General features: G+C 40.6%; 1 protein-coding gene across 6 annotated transcripts in view; it reads right to left on the bottom strand.

The window, feature by feature from the left end:
- The window catches only part of CEP350 (centrosomal protein 350), a 59,353-nt gene that overhangs the window by 17,573 nt on the left and 17,311 nt on the right, over window positions 1-24,469 (bottom strand). For 3 of the 6 annotated variants that reach the window (XM_035121771.2, XM_035121770.2, XM_035121772.2), the window contains exons 6-27: window positions 23,662-24,245; window positions 22,836-22,949; window positions 22,421-22,537; window positions 22,070-22,216; window positions 18,991-19,634; window positions 17,903-18,024; window positions 15,985-16,967; window positions 15,456-15,609; window positions 14,142-14,293; window positions 13,620-13,806; window positions 12,674-12,882; window positions 12,397-12,560; window positions 11,614-11,724; window positions 10,807-10,947; window positions 10,414-10,547; window positions 9,063-9,176; window positions 8,372-8,535; window positions 7,090-7,283; window positions 6,443-6,627; window positions 5,039-5,126; window positions 2,446-2,592; window positions 1,666-1,817 (exon numbers count right to left, since the gene is read on the bottom strand). In XM_035121771.2, coding sequence (XP_034977662.2) covers window positions 1,666-1,817; window positions 2,446-2,592; window positions 5,039-5,126; window positions 6,443-6,627; window positions 7,090-7,283; window positions 8,372-8,535; window positions 9,063-9,176; window positions 10,414-10,547; window positions 10,807-10,947; window positions 11,614-11,724; window positions 12,397-12,560; window positions 12,674-12,882; window positions 13,620-13,806; window positions 14,142-14,293; window positions 15,456-15,609; window positions 15,985-16,967; window positions 17,903-18,024; window positions 18,991-19,634; window positions 22,070-22,216; window positions 22,421-22,537; window positions 22,836-22,949; window positions 23,662-24,245 — 5,007 coding nt within the window. The remainder of the gene's footprint in view (window positions 1-1,665; window positions 1,818-2,445; window positions 2,593-5,038; window positions 5,127-6,442; window positions 6,628-7,089; window positions 7,284-8,371; window positions 8,536-9,062; window positions 9,177-10,413; window positions 10,548-10,806; window positions 10,948-11,613; window positions 11,725-12,396; window positions 12,561-12,673; window positions 12,883-13,619; window positions 13,807-14,141; window positions 14,294-15,455; window positions 15,610-15,984; window positions 16,968-17,902; window positions 18,025-18,990; window positions 19,635-22,069; window positions 22,217-22,420; window positions 22,538-22,835; window positions 22,950-23,661; window positions 24,246-24,469) is intronic. The other 3 variants (XM_060276624.1, XM_035121774.2, XM_035121773.2) reach the window with 3 other exon arrangements.

Below are 24,469 nucleotides of genomic sequence, written 5' to 3'. Positions count from 1 at the left end.
CTCGTTGCCTGTCAGAATAGACCAGCAATTGCTAATGTGGTGCCCTGCAGACATTGTTGGACTCCAGATGATGTCAGAGGAAGCAGATTATCTAGATCCATTCTAGTCTGGTTTCAGGCCAGCACCAAAACAGCCTTAGTCACCCAGACTGAGAGAGACAGGGGGAATGCAACCCTGTTGGTTCACCTTAGGCTCTCAGTGGCTGACCATGTGTTCTTCTGCAGCGACTCAGGGAGGTGGAAAAACTGTTACAGTGTTCTGCTCCTACCTGCAGCATGATGATCAGATACTAGTATCAGAAGAATGTTGCTTAGCTCCATAGCTTTTGGGCTATGGGGTCCCACAAGGGTGCATTTTGTCTCTTTTGCTATTTAACATCATATAAAGTTGCTGAGAGCTGCCATCTGGGGGAATGGAGCATGATGCCATCAGTATGCTGATGACACACAACTTTCTCTCTCTCTCTCTCCATTCCATCTAAATCAAGAGACTGTGAAGGTGTTGGTTGGACTGGTGTGTGGGAAGCAGTGAAAGGCTGGATGCAGGCTAATAAACTGATGCTGAATCCTGATACCAAGATTGAAGTGCCGTGGGCGGGTGGTTCTTTTGTTTGGGGATTAGGTGTCTAAACTGTCCTGGGATGGGTTGCACTCCTCCCGAAGGAACAGGCTCATAGTCTGGGAGTACTCCTGGATTCCAACTTGTCACTGGAATCTCAAGTGGCTAGGAGTGGCTAGGACTCAGTTGTCCACGCCCTGGTGAACTCCTGTCTGGGCAACTGTAATGTGGGGCTGCCCCTGAAGACGGTTTGGTGGCTGCAGCTAGTGAAGAATCCAAGCGACTAGGCTGGCAAGTGGGGCAACCCAATGGAACAATGTGTCACCAGGCTGCCAGTGAGCTAACCAGGTCAAATTCATGGTGTCAGTACAGTACTAGTCTACAAAGCCATAAATGGCTTGGGGACAAAGTATCCAAAAGAGCCCCTTTCTCAGGATCAACCATCTCAGAACCTACAATTGTCAGCTGAGAACCTGTCGCTTGTGCTGAGACTGGGGACTGCTCAGCTGGTGGTGACCCATGATAGGGCTTTTTCTGTGACAGGTAGGTCTGTCTCCCTCATTACGGACTTTCAGGGAAAATGTAAAAATATTTGTGTTTACCCAGGCATTTGATCAGAATACACTGTTCCTGGAAACCCTGAGATCACTCATTGAGAATGTTTTAAACTGGATTATTTTTAGAATGTTTTACAACTGTTTGTGGGTTTTTTGTGTGTGTGTTTTTAGTGTCCTATTTAATGCTATGTCTGCCACCCCAGGTTCCTGTGGGAGGAAGGGCAGGATATAAATTGAACAAACGAAGTAACAACAACTCCCATCTGCCCCAGCACCGCCAGTGGTAAAGGACTATGGGTGTTGGAGTTCAGCAACGTCAGTAGAGCACCATGTTGGCTACCCCTGGAATAGGCGATACGTGACGAGATGGCAAGGCAACTTTGCAAATTCGCATTCATTCATGTGTTCAATGTACAATGCCAAGCCAACAGCGAGGCTAGCTAAACTGAAATGACACTACAGCTAGAGGAAGCAAAAGTAAACCCCAAAGAAGTAGTCATCCTTATAGCCAGTTACTGATCTCATCAATAAAAAAACAACCAATAGTTACTTTTCATCCATTTGGCTGCGCATTTTCTTTAGTTTCTGCATAATGCTACTGGTCTCAGAGCCGGAAACAGAGGATAGGCTCCATGTTTCTGCATCTGATGGCAGCGGGGTTGAAGAACGTGTTTGCTTTATATCATCCTCACTGCAAGGCTCCTATGACCAAAAAAAAATAAAATTAAAAATTCCAAACAGATAGTCAACATGAAAAAGCTATTTTCTATTATCTATACATATTTCTCTAACTATTATCTCTCTCTTTCTACATCCATGTACCTTGCATTTTTTTACAGAATATTTTCCTATAACAATTTTATATGTACTTTGATCAGCATCTTAATATAACTCCAATATCACTGGATGCAAATATTTTTAACTGTAAATGCTTTTAGATGCAATTGTTTTTAGAACATTTTAACTGCTTCAGTATGTTTTTTGCTTTTTTCATTTTTAAATTGTGGACCTGTTTGCCACCCTGAGCTCCTTAGGGAGGGAGGGTGGGACAGAAATAATACTGAGAAACTCTAGACTTATGAGCACAATCTGCAGTTCCAACAACGAAAACAGTTCTGATTATTTTAGAAGTCACTGTTGTGTGGTTGGTCTTTTTCAACCATAAATGTTAGCAATAAAGTTTTCAGGATCAGCTTATTTATTTAAAAAACTTATACCCCTCTTTTTTGTGCCAATTATTTTTCATTCAATTTGAAAACTGCAGTGCTACAAATAAAAGTAACGGGCTAACTCTCAGGTGCATGTTTCCAGCTCTTGCAGTGAAGCTTACCAGTTTATTTTCCCCTGCAGACTTCAGTTTTTCCTGCAGTTTCATAGTGGTTTGCCGTATTCGCTCTATCTCTTCCTGCTGCTTAAGGATTAGTTGCCTCTCCTTTCTGGCTGCCTTATTGGCTTCCTTAAGACGCTTGATTTCTGCCTTTATGAGTAAGAACAATAAAGCAAAAAAAAAAAAAGAGAGTAGTAATGTTTTTGTAGGCTTCTCTCTTACTTATCTTCAGCCTTTCACTTCTGCTCTTCATTATGCTGCTTGGTATGTTTTTGTCTTTACCTGCAGCTTGGACCACATCTCTCTCCCCTTCCCCCATCCCTAGCCCTACTTTATACTTCTTGCTTTCATTGCAAGCTTTTTATTCTAGTAATTAGCTTTCTCAACTTTTCTGCTAATCTTCTCATCTTCTCTTCTGTCAATCAATGTTCCTCCCCACTTCCTTTGTTTCACTGGCTCTAACCCTCTTGAAATAGACCTATCTTCTCTCTGCAATGTCCTATTCCTGTGTGTTTTCTATGATGCACTGGTTGAAACTTATGTTTTCTCCCATGGTTTTTGTTCCTCCCCTCTGCCCCTTTCTGAATTCAGTACCTCACCTCCAATACAGTCATACCTCGGTTTAAGTACGCTTTGGTTTGAGTACTTTCAGTTTAAGTACTCCGTGGACACCTCTGGAACGGATTAATCCACTTTCCATTACTTTCAATGGGAAAGTTCGCTTCAGGTTAAGTATGGACTTCCAGAACCAATTACACTCATACTTCGGGTTAAGTACGCTTCAGGTTGAGTACACCACGGACCCGTCTGGAACGGATTAATCCACTTTCCATTACTTTTAATGGGAAAGTTCGCTTCAGGTTAAGTACGCTTCAGGTTAAGTACAGACCTCCGGAACCAATTGTGTACTTAAACCGAGGTACCACTGTACTCATTTTCTTCATTCATCCGCTCCCACTTTCCTCATACATCATGTCTGCTTCAGATTCAAAGATTTCAAGCATGGGCAATGTTTTATATGCATCTGTCTAATTTTTTAGCCAAAAATAAATTCCCAAAGGAGTTTACAATTGGCCTGGGCGATATATCAATATATTGCCCAGGACCAGTATGAGGAGCAGACAGCGATGTCGGCTTCACTCAGTGGTATATCGCTGAGTGAAACTGCCACCCCACTCTGCCCCCATACAGCGCAGAGGGAGAAAAAAGCTTCATTGGCGAGGCCCCAATACAGCTTGTTCCTGCCTCTGCATCTTTCAACTGCTCAGCTAAGGAGTGTGCAGCTGCCGCTCCCCTTTGAGCATTTAAAGGATCCCCCAGCCCAGCACTGGCTCCCACACAAGCAGGGGGAGCAGCAGGGATGGCTCTGCTGGGAGTGGGGAACCCTCCTGCGCCCCAGCTGAGCCGTACAAACAAGCATTAAATCTTTGAAATGTTGAACTACTGTTTATTTTTGTATGGCATGGCTACTGAAATACATAGGCTACATACTTTCTGCAGGTCCAGAAAATATCCTGCTCTACAAATATTTTTATGAATACTAATTTATATGAATATCCTGTTTCTCCGAAAATAAGACGTAGCCATAAAATAAGCCGTGGCAGGATTTTTACAGTAGAAATTGGAGTTCTTGGTAAGTTCAGAAGTAAACGAAAAATTACAAGAACTCGGGCCAGAAAGGATAATTTCAAAAAATCTTCACAAAGTTATCCTGAATAAAACTTTGTGAAGATTTTTTGAAATTATCCTTTGTGGCAGGATTTTTAAGCATTCAAGGAATATAAGCCATACCCCGAAAATAAGCCATAGTGATAGGCAGTTTAACTTTGTAGGTTAAACTGAACCATACTTAATAAAAAATAAGATATCCCCTGAAAATAAGCCATAGTGTGTTTTTTTGAGGAAAAATAAATATAAGACAGTGTCTTATTTTCGGAGAAACATGGTAATTTCCTTGGTTGAAAAGAGACTTTTCAATTACTAAGAACATAATGCCTATACTGTATTGAATTGTAAGGAATGTGATGCGCTGTACAGATCAACAAATATGCTGCTAGGGTTTCTGCTACAAGACATTTACTATCAAACAGAGCCAGTTCAAGAGCCAAAGGGAACACACCTCTAAAGATTCTTTTCAGTTCTCATAGCATGCAATATTCTGGAGTCGTACAGCAGGATCAGATATGACTCCTAATCCTAACTACACCAATAGGGCTGGGCAATATATTGATATATCATCCAAAACTGGGTTGAAGGCCATATTGTAATATTGGTTTCTTAACTTTTGACCTGGCAATATTTCACGAATCATGATGTGTGTGTGTGAGTGAGTGAGTGAGTGAGAGAAAGAAAGAAAGAGAGTGAGAGCGTGTGCTATGCAAAAATCATGATGCGAGGAAAACCGTTAAGCCAGCCAGTGCCTCTGCATAGCTCCATCCTTATTTCAGATATTGTGATCAGTATCAGTATATCACAATGTTTAGGTGGTGATATATCACTGTGTTGAAAACCAGATATTGCCCAGCCCTATACACCAGATCAAAATTCAGTGATTAAGAAGAAACTCAGCACAGGTGGATTTAAAATGAATTTTTACCTTTTCCTGCTTCAACTTCAGAAGTAGACCACGCTGTTTCTTTCGGATAGGTGGCATTTTGTCATCCTCTCCTTTGTCTCGTAAACGCCTATGAGAATCAAGGCAAGGAAAGTTCAGTTTCTCTCACGTCTGCATTGCAATTCTGTTTTGGTACTTATGGATTTTCATTTTCATTTAAGTATTGGTAATACAGTTTTATGCACAGGTGAAGGTAAAATACACCTGAACAAAGGGGACTATGGGGTGCGTGCAAATGCACAAAGCATCTTTCACCCCACAATGATCCTGCCCCAAAAGGATCCCACTGCCCACGGGGGAATTTTTCAACTACCCACCTCGCCCAATTCTGCTAGACTTTGGACAGCTTTACTCCAAATGTTTTGGATTACAACACTCATTGTTCCTGACCATTGTTCAGGCTGGCTGGGGGTGATGGGAACTGGAGCACAAAACATCGGAGCCCCATAACCAATATATTCTTGTTCTAATAGACTAATTCAAATCTAATCTGAAGAAGTGTGCATGCTTCTACATCATGTCGGATGGCGTTAGGACATGCTCTTCCTGTGCCTACACTAGCCAACACCTGAAAGGGTGGATCCAAGAGCAACCATGACACTCACACTCTCACTTACCAGGTGGGCAATAACCCTATGAAATGCTGGTACCTCATATTTGGCCATTGTGGTTGTTCTTGATGAGACAGCAGCAGCAGCACTCATTTTTTTAGTACTAGCTACGTAATTACTTCAAGTTGGACCATATACCCCAAAACATGGGGCCTATCAGATAAAGAACTTGGGCCTTTCTGGGGCAGAAATAGCCAACCTTGCCTGGAGGAAATTCTAATCTCCAGATGTTAGGCCAAGAAATGGAACTATCCAATCCCATTACAGATGATCAAAGTTCCGTAATATTAGAACCAGCAAGCAATAAGTGCTTGACTGTTATGGAGCACATGTGTGAAAAAGAGTAAGGTGATCAGCTGAAGAATGGATTGCACTGTCTGGAAGATCTCCCTCAAAAGAAAGATGGACAGTAATTCTTTGCTTTTCAAGAACCCACATGATAGAATATATTAAAGCTAATATGAAATATACAGAAAGACCTTACAAGTGAAGCAGAGCTATGCTTTTTTAAAAAAAATCACACTTCATTTAAACTCCATCTGGCTTCTGTAGTTGCTTCTGCAGCACAACTGTGCACCAACCTTGCCCCCAGGGATTCTATTTGTGTAACTACAAACACACTTCTTTGTTTAATTATTATTTCATGGCATACAGAACATTTGCAAAAGGGGTTTGGAAAGCAGAGTTTAACAAAACTGAGAGAAAACCAAAGAAGTCCTAGGATGGAGCACAAATTACTAAATTTGGGGTCATTGTGTTTTCTGAACACTCTTACTTTTTCTGGTGTTCCAACCAGGCTAGCTCAGCCCTTGCCTTCTCTTTCAGTGCTTTCTCACGCAGCCTAAGCAGTGATGACTGGTGAGCTGACCGCATTTCTTCCTCCTTCATGTACTGCCGCACCATTTCCATGGTAAATTTAGAAAAGCTATCCTGCCCTCTTGAGAATGGCAGGCTTAGCTCCTAATGACAAGAAAGCAAATTTAAAACATACATTTGCCAAATGTAAATGTTTATATATAACAGGGCGAGTGCTTTTGTTAAAATAAGAAGCATTGCTAGAGAGGATGCCACCGCTTTGATCAAGCATCCTTCCAAACAGGTATGGAATGAATAGCTGGTTTAAAAAACCAAGTTCAGGCCATGAATAAGCATGCATGTGCTTTGAAAATGCACATGCACTTACAACTGCATCATGCAGTTTGTTTCCCTGGACTCTTTTTGCCCACAAAAGGAGGTTCCTGTACCCTGCAGACTTTCACACATGGTATACCATGCCCACAGTTTTTTCAAGTCTGCAGATACTATACAATTATGCTGTTCATTTATGTACAGGACATCCCCACTAAAATTTACTGAATGGTTTTCTGAAAGCAACTAGAGGAGCCTCAACAAACATGCGGCTGCAGAGTACTGAAAACTTACTTTAACAGGTGACATGGTAGACCTTCCAGGGAAAGCCTCCTCATCAGAATAATCCTGGTGAACTCGTTTCTTCAAATTGATCCGGCGGTGACTTTCAGAAGGTAGCAAGGACCGGAACGACTTTTCTTCAATCTCATCCTCCGTCATGGACTCATCAAATTTAAGAGAATATTCTGTTGCCACAGAGGCGGAGTCTGAAGAAAACACCCAAAAAAATTTTAGTTAAGGGAAAGTTTGCATTACAGAACAAGTAATGTATAAACTAGTTTCATGTAATAGTTGGAATGTATGGCTTAACGAAGTGGGCAATACAAGTAAATGAATACTGACTGAATGATCAGTATCGTAGATGACTGAATTATACCCCATCAGATGGGTGGGGTATGTATGTATGTATGTATGTATGTATGTATGTATGTATAAATAAACTAGCAAAACACCTGTCCATATGACGGAAAGGGTCCATATATTGCACATACATAAATATATTTGCACATGCCCTTTCAATGGTATTCAGGACACCCAGAGTTGGGGTGATGGAGTAGATATTATCTCCAATCTGCAGCACTTTCCCCGCTTACAACAAATGTCAAAAAGTATGAGGTCAAAGACTAAAAGGACATCAATAAGTAGCAATGTCAGCATGGGAGCTAAATATGCTTCCTGGAGGCCCATGTTTCTTGGAACTAGGAAGCTGGCTTTATCCTCCCACAAAAGAACTTCAAATTGCAACATATTTTTTGCTCCATAAAACATGCTGCCAGCCAATAATAACCAAGCCCCACCTGACGTTCCATTACTTAAGATATTAGAAATTAAGCTCAGGAAATCGCATCTTGCATAACACTCACTTGTAAACAAGTACACACACTGATGTAAAGACTCGTGACTTTAAAAAAAAAACCAACCTCAGTGATTCCCAGAACAAAGGAAGGAGGAACACTCAGTCAGTGGCTCCCAGAACAATGGAGGCTGGAAGCAACAGCTAGCCAGGATTCAATGTGGCTATCATGGTGTCATTATCAGACTGCAGATTCCCCAGCAGCTCAAGGGGCTGGCTAACCAGAAAATGACATATAAAAGTAATTGTGGATTGCCTGTGATGGGGAAAGAGTGCTGCATGCAACAGCCTGGTAAATATTTCACCATTTTATACTTCTTCTATGTGACTCCACCAGCAGAACAATCAATAGAGCAAGGGACATAACACAAGCAGCAAATAGATTGGAATAGAACTAGGAGTAAACACTGAAGTAGTTTAAGTACTCGTCCAAGAACCAACCTCTCTCATCTGCAATGGATGGAATAGTATCATTCATTAAAGAATCATTCACAGCCATAGGAACCTGCTCTTCAATGGAGCTGCCTGACTTTTCACGACGGGAAAGTTTCTTGGTCCCCTTGGAAGATGAAACAAATGGACTTTCCTGGCAACTGCTGCTGCTACTGTTTTATAAAAAGGTATAATAAAAGCACAGAAGGGAATCTTGAATTAGGGTTGTAAAACAGGCCTGCATTATAATAATATAATAATATAATAATTAAAATAATAATTAAAATAATAATAATAATACCAACAGTGCTGCTGCACAATAAAAAACAACTCAAGTTTAGTTTTAGATCATTCCTGAACGAGACTCTGCATAAGTGCAAAAACCATATTATGTGACTGCACAGAAAACATGAAGAAGAATTCAGTTCATATTCATGTCATGGGGTATCAGATTAGCATTAAACACCACTCCAAAATATAGCAACTTGGCTAATGCAATGGTCCATGGATAGGCCTGCATGACTTGTGATCCAACAGCTAGCTATGGTCTGCCCTAGTTTATTGAGCCCATGTGAGTTTGCAGGCTCAAAAGATCTGCAGGTCTGGACTAGAAGAAGAAACACCAGACATCAAGTACTGCTCAAAGTCTTCTTCTGCTCCCTTTATAATTGACAGTAACTGTTTGAGTTCTGCTTCTTACCTCTGATCATGTGCCTTTGATCTTGGCGATTCTGTATAACTATCAAATGAGGAAGAAAGGAGTTTTGAGTCATCTATCTCCTCTTTACTTTGTGAAGGTATAGATTCTGCTTTCCTATTAAAGAAAATAAGCAAGCGTGAGTTATTCTGAAAATAAAAAAGAAAGTTCAAGCTGATTGTCATAAGTAGCTGAAAAAAAGCCTTACAAGACAAAATGATTATAGTGAAATAAATGAATGAGAAACATCCAATTAAGTATCAGTAATGACAAATGAGTCAGAAAAATGTAGTTAGCTCTGCATAAAGAGCTTTGTGTGTATCCAAACTAGGCTTAGTTTCTCTTGTGTGCAGAACAAATGGAGAGCAGGCGACGCTTCCTGACACTTGTCACTCTCTAGAGCACCCAATATAAAATGGCATGGACTTCTTCCCACTCAGGATGAGTCACTTGACAGGGAAGGAAGCATCTCCTGCCAAGTGGCATGTGAAATAGGCCTCTGTTTTGGCAGGCAGAAAGTAGACGTATCAATCTTCTAACTCCAGGAGTGTTTTTTTTGGGGGGGGGGATAAAAGGTGTGTGGAGCAGCCAACAACAGATACATTGGCCTCTGATCGTGGATTTCAATATGGAAGGCAGGAACCTACCATTCTTCCATTCCCCACAGGGAAGAAATGGACAGGATGTGCAAACTGGTGTTATAGCCCTATGCACAAAGTCTTCCCTGATGCCTACAATAAGTCAATCAAGGGACTATCAAGTAAACCCAACAAGTACAAATGCACATACAGTCAAACCTCGGAAGTCGAACGTAATCCGTTCCAGAAGGATGTCCGATATCCAAAATGTTCGACTTCCAAGGTGCAGCTTCTAATTGGAAGAGCCTTGTCTGCTGCGACGGACGTTCGACCTCCGAAAATTGTTCGAAAGCTGGAACACTCGCTTCTGGGTTTTCGACGTTAGGGAGTCGAAACATTCGGCAACTAAGCCATTCAAGAACCAAGGTTTGACTGTATTCCCTTTCCTTAAGAATTCCCTTCTACACTCTAATGCTGGAGCCAAATGACCTGCCTTGCTACAGTATTGGCTGCTAGTTTAGAAAAATCAAACAATAAAAGGTCACAAAGGCTAAAAGGAAGGGGGAGGGAAACTGCTCTTTATTGATGAGACAGGGAAAAGAAAGTAAGAGCTCTTGGGGAGTTGCCTAGTACTCATGCGGACATCAAATTCCCCTCCCTCACCTACGCAAGTACGCATATCAGTGGTGGTGGGTGTTTTTTGGAGTCTGCCTTCATGCCTTTGGTGAAACACTGCTCGCAATCTATTCTAAGAACTAAAATGTAATCTAAAATACCTGCTTGTATTATGAGATTTTAGCTTCTTTATGAATGCTGAATGCTGCTTCCGCTCTTGGTCAATCAGTGTGGTCATCGGGGTTGCCGGAGCACCAATGGCACCAGAGATCTGGACTCTTGCAAGCTCTGTCATCTGAATAAAGAAGCACAGACAGATGTACTTTTCGTAAGTTAATATTTGAGAAATTACGCACATTTCAAATATATATACACACACTAAAATATTTCTCTCTCTCTCTCTCTCTCCCTCTCTCCCATCCTTCAAACAGGCAGCGTGCTTTCCTTTCCCAAAGTAGTCTGCTGAAGAGCTCTTAGCTACAATCAGCAAGCTAGCTTTAGCAACCATTCTGCACAAGGCCAAGCTTGCCAAGGATTCCAGAGCAGAATCTAACCTCACGTATCTGGCGAGCAGCATCTGTGGTGAGCAGAGCAGTCTCCATCTGCTGAGCTGCAATCTTGCAAGTGGTCTCCTGTAAAGCACCTACTGTCTCCTGTTGTGACTGTACCAGCTGCTGGATAGATTCTGCATGGCCCTATGTATTTTAAAAAAAGTTCTACTTTATTTCATGTGCCAAAGGGGCCAGCTAGTAAATTATAAATTATTATGACATGCCCAGCACCTTTGCTATTAGGGCACGATCCTATATTGAGACACACTTTGTAATAATACAGTTTAAATTTTGTTGAGCGTAGGGAGAGTGTCAGGCAGAAGTGGAGGTGCTGGGCATGAACTGATCAGCGTGAACTGATGCTTTTGAGTTCTGAATACAATATGGTTTTATTCTGTACTTTTTTTAAAAAAATGAGACATTCTGTCTGTGTGATCTGCTAGGTCCAAAGACCTCACTTCCTGTCATTTCCCTGGCTTAAGGAGTGTCAGTATTTGGCATGGTGTGCAGTGGCCTTGACTGGATCTCCAAATTAACACATGGCAGCTATTTTGGGATATGTCATGGCCCACATGGTAGCTATTTTGGGACTGATTCCCACAGTGCCCCCTGACTCACTAATGTTGGCATCTTCTAAAATCTTGCACCTCTAGAACAAGATCTTTTTCTGAAGTACAGTACATTGAGATGACCCAATTTCTTGTTGCCTGCTATTTGTGAGATTTGGATTAGCATCCATTAGCACCAATTTCTCCACAGGAAAAGAATTCTACTTTTAAGTTTTACATACTGTTTGAAAGACCTCATTACCTGAGCTGCTTTCTTCATTGCCTCATCCAGTTGCCTCTGACTTTCCAGAGCTTCTTGCTCTGCCTTGAGCTTCAGAAGAGCCAAGTCGCGCTCGTGTTGCTGCTGCTGTGCCTACAAGATTAAGTTTAGTTTAGTTTTAGTTTATTAATTTATATCCTGCATTTTTACATACAATGTAATTCAAGGTACCTTACACTTAAAATATATTTCCATAAGGATATTATTGCCCCTGTCACTAAATCCTAAATATTTCATTTATTATTAGCACTTATACTTCTGCGTCTTATAGTGTATCTCATGCCTTTCATTGTCTATTTTTACAAAGTTCACAAGTTCCACCCTATACAATAATACTGCAATAAATAAAACTTTTGGTATGAAGTATTGAAATTGCACATAACCACATTTATCACAAGCAGCTATCATTTTCAGGAACCACAGATTTTGTTCCCTCTTTTGAACAAGAACCTACAAATTTTGTAGTTTTAATGGAAATATAACAATACAGTGGTACCTTGGTTTAAGTACACAATTGGTTCTGGAAGTCTGTACTTAAACTGAAGCGTACTTAACCTGAAGCGAACTTTCCCATTGAAAGTAATGGAAAGTGGATTAATCCGTTCCAGACAGGTCCGCGGAGGACTTAAACTGAAAATACTCAAACCGAGGCGTACTTAAACCAAGGTATGACTGTATTCATCTGATCGCAACCACTCTTATCTTTGACAGACACTTCAGAGGAGTGTATACAGCAAATAAGGCAGAGATAAGAACTACGGTTACCTTTAGAATCTGAGCTAGTGAAACACTTTCCTGCTGGGCAAGTGATATGCCTCGGACTCGTTCGACATCAGAGATCTGGCGAACAGACTCCTCAATTGCACTTAAATAATTAAGCTCTGCTGACATACGATGTTGGAGACCGGCAGGTGAGAAGCGCATGGTACCTGTAAGGTAAATATGAAATACTAAACACCTATGTGTTCATGCAAATCACATTTTTTAAGAAATGTAGCAAGAGTAAGCAGCATCATGAGCCATATAGTTTTTGCCAGCTCACCATTCATGTTACCTGCCCCGGTCCTGTTGGTTCCAAGGTTCATATCAGAGAAGGCATGGTTTGCCTTGGGTCCAGAAGTTATAGTCCCCAGAGAGTTTGAAAGGGGTCTAATTTTTTCTGCCGTATTTACTGCAGGATCCAATGGTTTCTGTAGGCTTGGAGAATGAGGAGAGCTTGGAGTCCTTGGGGACCTTATCTTATCTGGGAGACTAAAAGTTAAACAAGAATTGAAGTCTTTATTCTTTCAAGAAAGAGTAGTCACACAGCAAAACCAGTTTGGAAAGTATCATATACCTCCAGCAGTACACAAAGAAAAGAGTAATAGCCAGTGCTTTTCTTCTAGAAAAATTGTGCTGGTACTCATCATGAAGTTGTTACAGGTTGTGTGCCACACTTTTAACCTGTGATTTTCTTCTAGGGGAAAAAACTGCCAGGACTGCATACCCTGAGTACCCCAGGGGAAAAAAAGCTCTGGCAATACTTGAGATTCACACACACAAAATACAGTCTTCCAACTATTTGAAGAGCTTATATGTTACTTCAAAAACATTGGTATAGTTCAGATTATCATACCTCTGTTTTAAAACAGAGATATTAAATTACTGTTTTGCCCACACAAGCAGCCACCTTCGCTCTTCCCTTTGTTATATGATCAAATGAGGCAATCTCTAATCAATCATGATTTCCTATTTCATCTAAACCAGGACATTCTGGTTACTAGCTTTGGAACAGGTTAGGATATTAGATCAATTTCAAACTGCGGTTTAAAAACCTGGTTTGTTCCAAAGCTGTTAAATATTGCTCTTTGTTTCATTGCACAAGCAAAAAGTCTGACTGCATGGAGAAAAGACATATTGACATCATTCAGTTTATTAAGCCAATATATGATTATCTGAATGTGGCTATGGTTTGGTAATATACAACTAAATGAAGTGGTTCACTTTACCTCATCAAGGAGTGAGCAGAAAGTTCTTCTAAAGTGCTGTCAGAATCTGGGCTCTGGTCTTCTCTATGAGGTATTCCATTATTAGGTAATACATTCTTCACCTGTTGTGATCCATACTCTGACCCTGGCAACATTTTGTTTTCCTCCCTCAGAGAGGCACTTGGAACTGTGCTGAAAGATTCTGACTCTGTAACACACATTTTGGGAAAAAGTGATTTAAATATAAAATAAATATATACTTTCCCCCACTTGACAAGTACACTTGACATTTTCAGATTTTAAAACTTTGCCAAAGGTTTCAACCCAGATTTGAGAGCAACAATATCAGTACTTGATCACTATCTAGGGGCCAAAGTTGGCTGAAAGAAGAGGGGCTATTCCACAAGGTTTGGCAAGGTTCTGGAAGGGTTTGTGGGAAACACAGTTGGCGGACACTCCATTCTAATAATCATAATCATAACAATTTGTATGTTCAACCATAATAACAATGGCAAAAACACAAGCATAGTAAATGGCACTTACTTTCCTTTTTCACTCTTTTTTTAGATGATGCAGACGAGTTGGAAGAACCTGCAGAAAGTGTTCCTGAGGAATGGTGGGTAAATTCTACAGCTTGCTGCTCATACGACGACTTTCTGGTGGCAAACTCCTCTTTGAGGCTGGGGCTGCTGCCACTGTCGATATAGACATGCAACTAAAATATTGCCGGACTTTCTCAGTTACATTTATACTACTTGTGTAATGAGCATTTTAATTTACTTAATAAAGCCTTACAAGGCACAAGAGCAGGACTTCTATTTACCTCTAAAAGCAGCTGAATTATAGACAACTTTGCACATGGGCTAGACCTGCAAGCTTTAATGTACAGCTGAATTATGGTTTACTCCATTAATATTCGGGCTGAATCTTAAAAGCATATTTATTTTTTTAAGTGGATGTTGTCGCAATAAGGAATTACACGCAGGAACAGCCATCTGCCCACAATGCATTCCTCCTCCCAACATTGTTTCTGCCTAAAATGGATGTAGCCAGCCAGCAAAAGAGAGACAGAAAAACTGATTTGTCCTGCTGTCTTGATTGGTCTGATCTATCTCCCTCTTCCTCTCTCCATGGTTTCTGCCCCAGAATGAATGCCGCTGACAAGCAAAGCACAAAGTGGGCAAGCTCCAGCTGTTCAGATATCTGACTCTGCGGAGTGTATAATTCTTTATGTTTGGACTAGTGAACTGGTGGGTATCCAGTGGGTGGACAGTGGGACCTGTATGTAAACTATTACAGACATCTTTCCTTTTAACAATGCAATAATTTTTGTGTTCAAAACTGAGTTCCTATTCTCCAACACCCTTAAGGATATTGAAATATCTATACTTAAAAATCAACTGAATTAGTAAATTAAGTTCTCTTAAATAGATTAAATATTTGTCAATCCTGATTCGAAACACCAGCAAAGGGAATTCTGTAGTTCTTAAATAATTTTCAGGCTGTTAATTCAAGATTTTCAAAAACAGTTGAGCTGAGTGTCATTTGTGCCTTGAAAAAAAGTACCAGGTTGTGACTCGAAAGCTGTTTTAAATAGACAAAGTACTCATTTACTCTGCTCTATGCCACAACTCAGATTTGTCATACTCTATAACAAGGAAGCATTCCCTTCCCATTGAGGGATGAAAAACAACCCTGTAATAGTTCATTATTTAATGAACATGATTCTTCATTGATTTTCGCTGCCATTTAGAATAGAATAATAGAATAGAATAAATCTTTATTGTCATTGTCCCCTTGCGGGAACAACGAAATTTCTCGGTTGCTATATCGACTCAACTCAACTCAAATAAGTACCTGGGCTGAAGAGGAACTCTTTTATCTGCAATGGTTACACTTTCCTGGGAGGAAATGAAATCATCTTCATATGAATCAATGCTAGCTGGGGGACTCATGACTGGAAGCAAAGGTTCCTGAGTTGGTGGTGCTTGCCCTGACCACTGTTCAAATCCTGCAAGAGGTGAAAGAGCAAAAACAAAGTAATCTGTATTTCAGAAGCATGCCAAATAAGCTTGCTGACAGAGATCCAAAGCCCATTAAGAGCAGCTTTGGAAATTTTCCTTTATATGCAACAACGTTCAATTATAATCTGAAGACAGTTAAGCGATTTCATAGTAAAGACGTAGTTGCCAAAATTTTCAAAAAGGACTGGAAACTTCTCGCTTATCAGCAAATACTGGCATCAGCATAAAAAAACAAAATCTGAGCTACAGGTTTATAACATAACTTAAAGAGCTCAGGATTTCAACTATCATGGAAGTGCAGTCATTTTGACAATTACACCAACAAAACACCAGAGGCAGCAGTAAGTCTCTCATTGCCTTACCTTTCCCACAAAGCTGGTAATATTTTGTAAAGATGTTGATGGCACTATGGGGACTCCCCCTTATCAGTTCTTCCCAAGTACTCCTGATATGTCTAAAAATGAGCAAACACTTCTCTGCCTCCTTCTGAACTTCTTTTATGGGCTCACAGCCAGCTATATCTGCAGCACAGAATTCTTTCTCCTTTAACACTTCCAGAGTCTTCAAAGTCGGATGCTCACGCCTCTCTCCTTCCTCCTCAGATGCAAGGCCATCACTGAGTGGCCCCTCACTTATTGACTCTATGCTACCATCACGCATAGCTACAACTTTACTTTCAGCACCTGGGGAGCATGCTTGTTTTTTGGATAGATTTCCTAGCATTCCTTCAGTTCTGTAGTTACCTGGAAGGCTGATAGTTGCAGCCCGAGGGCTGAGGGTCTCTGGGAGCCTTTTGAACTCACCAAGGTTCCCGACTCCAGGGAGGTTATCATCAAAACTTGTATGTGGGGTACAAGTACCCAACATCTTCTGGAGCCTGGCTGAAAATACATCCTCTTCGTCCACAGGGGGGCTGCTGGCCATTGTCCAACTGCCATCACCCTGATCTCCTTGCAACAAGTCACGCTCAGTATTCCACACCTCACCATAGTTAATGCTGGCCCCGGCTAACTTCTTGGCTTCGCTTTCAATTCTGCTCGACAAAGAGGCTGCTGTTGCCTTCAGGGCTTCAATGCGGTTCAATTTATTTTTATACTGATTAATGGTAGGCTGCACAGCAGATGCCATAACTGGTTGAGATGCCAAAGGTATGGATCCCACAGCTGTGTTGTGACCCCTTCTGCTTGATAATACAGAGTCGTTTTGCAAGACATCTATGTGATCCAGGGCCAAAAGCTGGGAGACAAATCCCCCAGTCAAGACAAATGAAGGTTGTTGGGAAGAAAGCTGGGCTTCTGAAGTCAGCCTATCTGGCTGAATCCATAAAGGGTCCAAGAAATTATTCCTAAAAACAAAAAAGTTGAATTCTCATAAACTTGGAATAATGAAGACTGAACAATGTTTGACTATTAAATGTGCACATAGGTTAACGTATTGGAAATCATTTTAAAAACTAGACTTCTTAGCCCAGATTAAATTTTCCCTGATCCCCCATACACATTGTGGGAGCAGTGTAAAGGTGTAAAATTTGAAGCCGTGGGGTAGGGGTCATGTTTTATCCAGGGTGTGAGATTTGGAAAGAATTTTTTTGGGGGGGAAAGCTGAACAAATGCAATACTTTTCTTTATACATACTGAAAGCCACTTTGTTACTTTAGGACCGTAAGATGCATTATGCAAAAAATGGTTCATCATAAATTAATATCTGCTGTATTAAAAGTACAGATTATCCAGATAATAATTACAAACTGATTAAACTTTTGTTGCAAGTGGAATACAAGCTGCTGAACTGTAAGGAACCTAGCATTCAAGCTTCCCAAATCCTGCACCAAGAGGACTGAAATCTATTAACGTTTTCTAAAAAAAACCAGAGGCTTTTTTACTAGGAATAACAGGAGAAGTACCAAAGAATTTAAAGAGACTACTTAAGTATTCTACTACAGCGGCCAGAATGCTACTTGCCCAGAAGCGGAAGGAAGAAAATGTCCCAACAAAGGAAGAATGGATAACTAAGATAATGGACTATGCTGAAAAGGCAAAATTGACCATGAAGATCAGGCATCAAGATGAGAAAAAAATTAACCAAGAATGGAAAAAAATTACAGATTACTTTAAAGAGAAAAATCTGCTGCTTACACAGAGCATATTGCTAAGTCATTTTAAGACCATTTCCTACTATACCAAGTTTCTAAGGTTGCAACAGTGTCTTTTACAAAAAATAGTGTTAAAAGTTCTTTTAAAATACTTACAAGTTGCCTTAAACATACTCCTGCTTTCTTACCTAATAAGAGGATGAGGAGCTTCAGAGAGAGACATATCACTACTGGAAGATGTACTGGGTGGGCGCTCCTGCACTTTGTTTTCTTTATCAGATTCTCCAGACGGTTGATATCCAGGTTTGGACTGGGAAGAAAAATGGGAGATATTTTTGAAACATGAAATTCTGTTAGAATTAATCAAGATAAAAAAAGTTAAACATGTGAGAAGTCCCAAGTGACCAAGCAAACAGCTGACATTTGTTTTCCGCACTTATAAAAACCAGGCTAGACACAGGAAACAACATATTAGACATATTAGCTGGTCCTTTGGCAAGAACACCTTATATTTAAGTCAGCATTTTTTCTACTTCTGCAAATGCTGGGGTTCTCCCAAGGCTGCCAATTGGGGGGGGTGGATGTTGTTATTTTGGCTACATGTGTCTGGCACTCAGTGATTCAAGTTCACTATTAGAATATATGACGGCTTTAATCCTAACTACGGCAAAAAAGGAAGGTCTCACAAGGGGACACCAAAACACTCCTTTCCAAAAAGCCTTCCTGGGCAGTCAGGGGACACTCCTGAACAAGGTGGGATACAGCAGGACGGGGGACTGGTGTGGGATGAAGGGAAATTGTACCAAATCAGGCACAACTGGATGCTGAGGTGTCATTTAAAGGTCTACACCCTTCACAGGGGCAGCCACACACACATTACATAATTTGCCCCTTGGTGTGCCTGAGCTTCCTAGCCTTCCCCTCATCAATGCTTCTTCAGAATACGAGTTGGGTGGTTATATTGAGCAACATGGTTATATCGATCAACAGCCATGCTGCCCAAGGTCTGGATTCTTACTCTATGCCATGACAAATGCTGTGAGCCACAGCTACAGCCATTTTTAACTCACTTCTGTCTGGCCATATTTCTTGCTCCTGCCAGTGCTCCACACTGCAGGCGCAAACAAAACCTCAGTTTGAGCATTATCCGGCATGTGCAAACATAATGCCTATCTTTTACTGCTGCAAATCTTTTCTTTAAAAAAACAACATTAATACAAACTTTCAAACTGCAAGAAAAACCCAAACAACTCTTGCAAAATAGCTATCCCTGTACCTCCTGTCCAGGGACCAGGGGCTCCTCCAGTAAGGTTTGTTCCAGAAACAGTTTTGAGTATGTTTCTTGTAATTGTTTGGTGGCTAATTCAGGAGCCAATGTTCCCTTTGTCTTATTAGCAAGAGCTTCTTTCTGTTTCTTGTAAAGTTCCTGAAGTCTTTTGTTCTTTTGTTCTGTTGCCACTTTCTGCGCTTTCTTCTCTTCATTTTGCCTCTTCTTCCTTTCCTCTTTTTGTCTAACAATATACTGGCGAACTTCATCTGTATCATAATAGCGTTTCTTAGAAGTGACTTGAGGCTCTTCACTGGCAGAAAGCTTATCTGGCTTTCTTTTGGTTGGACTATGGCTCCTAATAAATGAAAAAGGCGGTGATTTTTGATCTTGCCTTTCTTCCTCCCTCATTCGTTCTGCACCCTGAGATACAGAGTCTAGCTGTAGGTCATCAAGCATTCCACGGATCTCCACTGGCAAGAAGTCCTTGTTTACATGGTCTTCTCTCTGTTTTGAATCAGGAAGAGTAGATTCTTTTTTCTTCGTGTTACTCTCCACTCTTACTTTACTTTGTGATCTTTCAGTATTTCTTGATCGGGTTTCTACGGTCACATCCAACTTGAAATTAGTGTCTGTCTTTTCACTGTGGAAAGCTGGGGGGAGGGTAGGGGGACAAAAGTAGTGTTAGACACACTCCACGTGTTAGGCAAGGTGGATCTATTTATTTGACCTCTCATATGGCAGCTTTTTGTTAAGTGTTAAAAGCCTGTTCACTTAAGTACTTTAGAAAGGCAAAAAACCATGAGACATTCTAGCAAGTGCTACAAGAAATGAGCTGCAAAAACCTGAACACATCAAAAACAGAACTAGGCTGCATTTGGTTGATGCTGGACTTCAGCTCATGGAAGCAGAATTACTCCTTCCTCTCTTTCATCCTGCACCTCCCTGTCTGCTCTGTAGTGCCCAAACCTTCTGCAGCAGTTTTGGAAAGTTCTGCAGCAGAAAGGGGGAGGGCCTTGCCAGTGGAATCTGTTCCACTTGTAAATGGACACTGTCAAATTTCATCCTGTACTGAAGCCAAAATGCAATGTATATTTTGCCAAGTGGGCTACTGTGTTGTTGTTCTCAGATTTTCACTAGAAATGGCCGTACTGATGGGACACTATGTGAACATGGTTCCTTACAGAGCACATACAAGTAAACACACCCACACCAAATAGTAGTAGCTTCTACGAATTAATTCTAATCCGGAAGCTTGGCCCTGCATCTATGCACAGCATATCAAGATCCTTTGGGTAAACATGTTGGATCATAGTTCTGATAAGGGTATCAGTTTATTCACTGGTAAAGAATTAGAGCAACTTTTGCAGTGAAAAAAAACATTTAGGTTAATTTAATCTGTCACCAAGCACCGGGGCCAAGATTATAAGAGTTTCCAATTTTAGCTTATTTATTTAATAGGCATATAGTCGACCTGCCAAAATGCAGTCCCAGGGCAGGTAATATGCAGCTCAATACAATTAAACCATGCAACATCTTCCACCTGCAGTGCAAAAAGATGCATCTTGACCCAATGTTGAAATGTATATAGTGACAAGGCTAGAAACCATTCAAAGGAGAAGGCATTCCACAATCTGGGGTCCACCACAGAAAAGTCCCTCTTATGCACCAGCACCCCATGGACCACCATGCATATGCTGCTTAAAACAACTTACACATAGATTTCCAGCATTTCTAGAGTAAAATTGTCTGAATCAAGCACTGAAGGGCATTTATATTATAAAAAACTTCAGCTGTGGGAACTTTTTAAAGGCAAATCTGAAGATTTCGGATAAGGTGTATAGAAGCTGGATCAGCAGTCAGAAATTTCAACAGTTCTTGTGGGAAAAGACATTGACAGTGGAATGCAAAGGAGGGATTAATGGCTGAGACTGTATACAACAGCAACTCAACAATACTGAGGAGCTCAAGTCACAGCCAAGGAAGGTGAAAATTAAACTGATTGGATTTGAGCAATGCAATATGATTTAAGCCCCAAGATCTCATGTAAGAGAGTAGTTATTTTTATCTCTTTGATAGTCCCTTGGGTGGGAGGTAACCAAGGCTATTTAATTCTAGTGGCTCATGGCCATAGGCCATTTCACTTATTGAAAACGAAATAAACAACTTGAAACCAGCTGGGTCCCAATTCCATTGTTCTGTTTCAATCACAATCACACATGACTTGTTGCACACAAGCTATCTCATCTGATACTGGATGGAGAAGTTACCAAACTGTCACTAGTCTAATGTTCAAGTTGTCAAAGATGCTGGGGTATTATCATCTGCCCTTCCGAACTTTCCTACAGTTCTAGCAGAAGAGAAGAGAAAAGTAAATAGGCAGTGACAACAAAGGTGTCAGCTAGGGGAGAAAACAAGATCCTTCAAGATAGCCAAACCAGAACCAATTTCCAAGGTAATGGTTGAGTTAAAGCCTCAGGAGATCTCAGAAAACTAAATATATGGTGAAAAGCTCCTCAGATCAGAGATGGGGAATCTGTGGTCCTCCACTTATGTTAGACTATAATCATCCTGACCATTGACCATGATGGCTGAGACTGATGGAGCTGTCATTCAATAACACCTGGAGAGCCACAAGTTCCCCGCCCCTAATGTGGAGACAATGCAAATGTGCACTATTGCTTCCTTTTCCAGTTGACAGTTCTTTGTCAAATGCATAATGTCCTTTCTACAGCACAACAACAAGAGCAAGTCAGATAGGCAGCGGTCTTTGTTGCGCTCGATGACCCAGAACACGACCCCTGTGCAAATCGGGGTGGCCTGTATCTGCAGAATGTTAGCACCCCATTCCCAAACACGGACTCTCAAGTGCAGCCAATCCCAGCAGTTATAAGCAGTGATTTGAACCCTGCTTTCGGCAGGGATAGGCTGTACTTGGGAGCTCAAGAGCAGAACCAATTCCAATGGGGCTTGCGTTTGGCACCAAATTTGAAAGGCCACAAATGTCAAGGAACCATCGACAGCATGATTGCTGCTCCGCAGTCATATTATTATCCGCCCCGTACCTGGTACACAAGGCTGAGCTTACCAGATTTAGTGGGCTTATCCTTGCCAGCTCTGTCAATGGATAATGGCTCTTGGTCCTGCTGCCCTACTTTAGGTGCTGGACCCAGTAGCTTCTTTGCAAGTCTCAGTCCCTCCCGCCAGGATGATGTACTTATTACACTGGTACTGCCTAAAACAAAGAACCAAGAAGGATATACGGAGTCATTTTCCAGTGCTTCATTAGCAATATAAATGTCAGGAGACAGCAAGGATTGAAAAAAGGGGGGGTGCCACCAGTGGTGGAGGGCGGTGTCTGGATCAAAAGAAGAAAAAACTGAACAATGTTTAAAGAGTGCAAGCCAAAGCTTGTGTTTAAAAGCTAACTTGAATTGACCTGGTTTGGAATCGGGACTTGGAAATTGTGTCACTTTCTGGATTTTGCGCACTGGTCTGGTTGCTTTTTTCTCCTTGTTTTTTTCAGCAGTTGTCAATTTCACAGCCAAATTGTCTTCTGAAAAACAGTGTGAGAGAATCATTGCCACAACTAAAAGAACACACAAAGACATGTATCAGAACTGTAGCAGCTTGCCTTCTTAGCTAGTCTCTAGCCTATCAGAATTTAAATATACAACATCAGGCTTTCAAGCTAGACTTCATAGTCTTTCATTTTTGTTTTTTCTTTAACCTAAGAAGTCTGGGAAGTAGGGCTATAAGTTTTTGTTAATTTACAGATTAATTATGTAGGAGGTATGAAGGATGGTATAGCTATGTAAATAATGATGATGATGATGATCATGTTTTCTACTTACCTGCTAATTGCAGTTCTAAGTCAGGACATAACTCTCTACTGCGATTAATAAATTCCTCTTCACGCCACACCTTTCCATCAGGTGTACGGATCTTGGCTTCTGATGGATTGAATCCTAACAAAAGTAGTACACCTATATTTAGCTGACTTTGCCTTAAGACAATTGGTTAACATAAAGGTGACCAATGCATCATGCGGACAAAGTTTATCTGTTTTAAACATCCAATACATTTGTTACTAGAAATAAAGAAACTCAAGATTCCAAATCTATGTTGCATAAAATAGATTAAATGAGAAATTTCTGTACAGAATTATTACGTAACAGAAAAATAAGATACATTCCTGCAAAAATAAAAATAAAAGTTGCAATGAGGGGGCAAGTACACTTCAGAATAGTTTATACACATGACTGACTGATGCCTACAGAACCGCTAAAATGTAAACACTGTACTGTGTGACTGCTGTGCATGTACAGCCAGTGGTTTCCTATAAGCTCTATCAGAAAAATCTCTTGTGCTACTGCGACAGGCGGCAGCTGTGATAGTTAGCACCAATGACAAGGAAACTAACTAAATAAAAGCAATTATTCCATACAGTTAGTCACAATACAATGTTTGTGAATTTAACTCTAAACATATACAGTGCATCAGAACAAAAACATCTTAATGGATGGAAATGCAGGTAAAGTATGGAAGGTAATAAATAATAAGAATTAGAACAATCCTTTGTCTTTAATGTGTTCCTATCTAAGGTAGGGTGCATTCTTGGTTTCACAAACCAAATAAATGTATTTCTTCTCACACAGATTCAATTTACAAGCTATGTACCTTTATATGAAGGAGCAGGATGTGCAGCTGCAATTTTCCTGACTTTTGGAGTTACAGCTGCAGCTGGTATAGGATGGTCATCATATCCCAGATGATTTCCTCTGCTGCTCAGCTCTTCTGGGCGCTCCAATTGCTTCCTAATCCGTTCCTTCAGTTTTTCCAGTTTAGCCTCATGCTGATGCTGCTTTAAAATATCTAATCTGTGTGCACTGGATGTACTGGTAGAAGAAGCTGAGGATTCTGCCAGCTGCAATTCTTTTAGGTCAACATTCAGGGTTGTGGTACTCTGAGAAGTTTTACTGTATTCATCTCTGGATTTCTCAGCCTTTTCCTCCTCTGATACAGATTTGAAGAAAACCTCAGAATTTTGTAAGGCATCAATTGCTGGTCGGTCATTTAAATATCTGACAACAGTTTCATCGGCAAAAGATGGGCTTTGGAAATCTCGGATGTTCAAATTTGATTCGCTTTTTTCATAGGTAAAATGTTTCATTCTTTCAGTCTTATTTCCTACTTCTTTAAGCTTTAAACATCTAGCCTCCGGTTGGCAAGATGTTTTATAAGATGGGGACCATGGAGTGCCCCTAAAAAAAAGTAAACATGAGAAAAAATGGTGAGAATCAGCTCTAAAAACATATAGTAAATACAAAACAAAAGCTGTAACAAGACTTTTGCAAGGAGAATCGCTATTACAGTGCAAGTATCCAATTACCAAATGATTCTTATTTTTGTTGATTTTCTTATAATGCAGTTCTGAAGGTAAAACAACAGAATGTGCAAGAAATTTAGGTTCCTCTTCATAATCTTT

Source organism: Zootoca vivipara, chromosome 7 (assembly GCF_963506605.1).
Source record: "Zootoca vivipara chromosome 7, rZooViv1.1, whole genome shotgun sequence".
NCBI classification, from domain to species: Eukaryota; Metazoa; Chordata; class Lepidosauria; order Squamata; family Lacertidae; genus Zootoca; species Zootoca vivipara.
The sequence above is the reverse complement of the archived record's forward strand: the minus strand, read 5'-3'. Positions and strand labels throughout refer to the sequence as shown.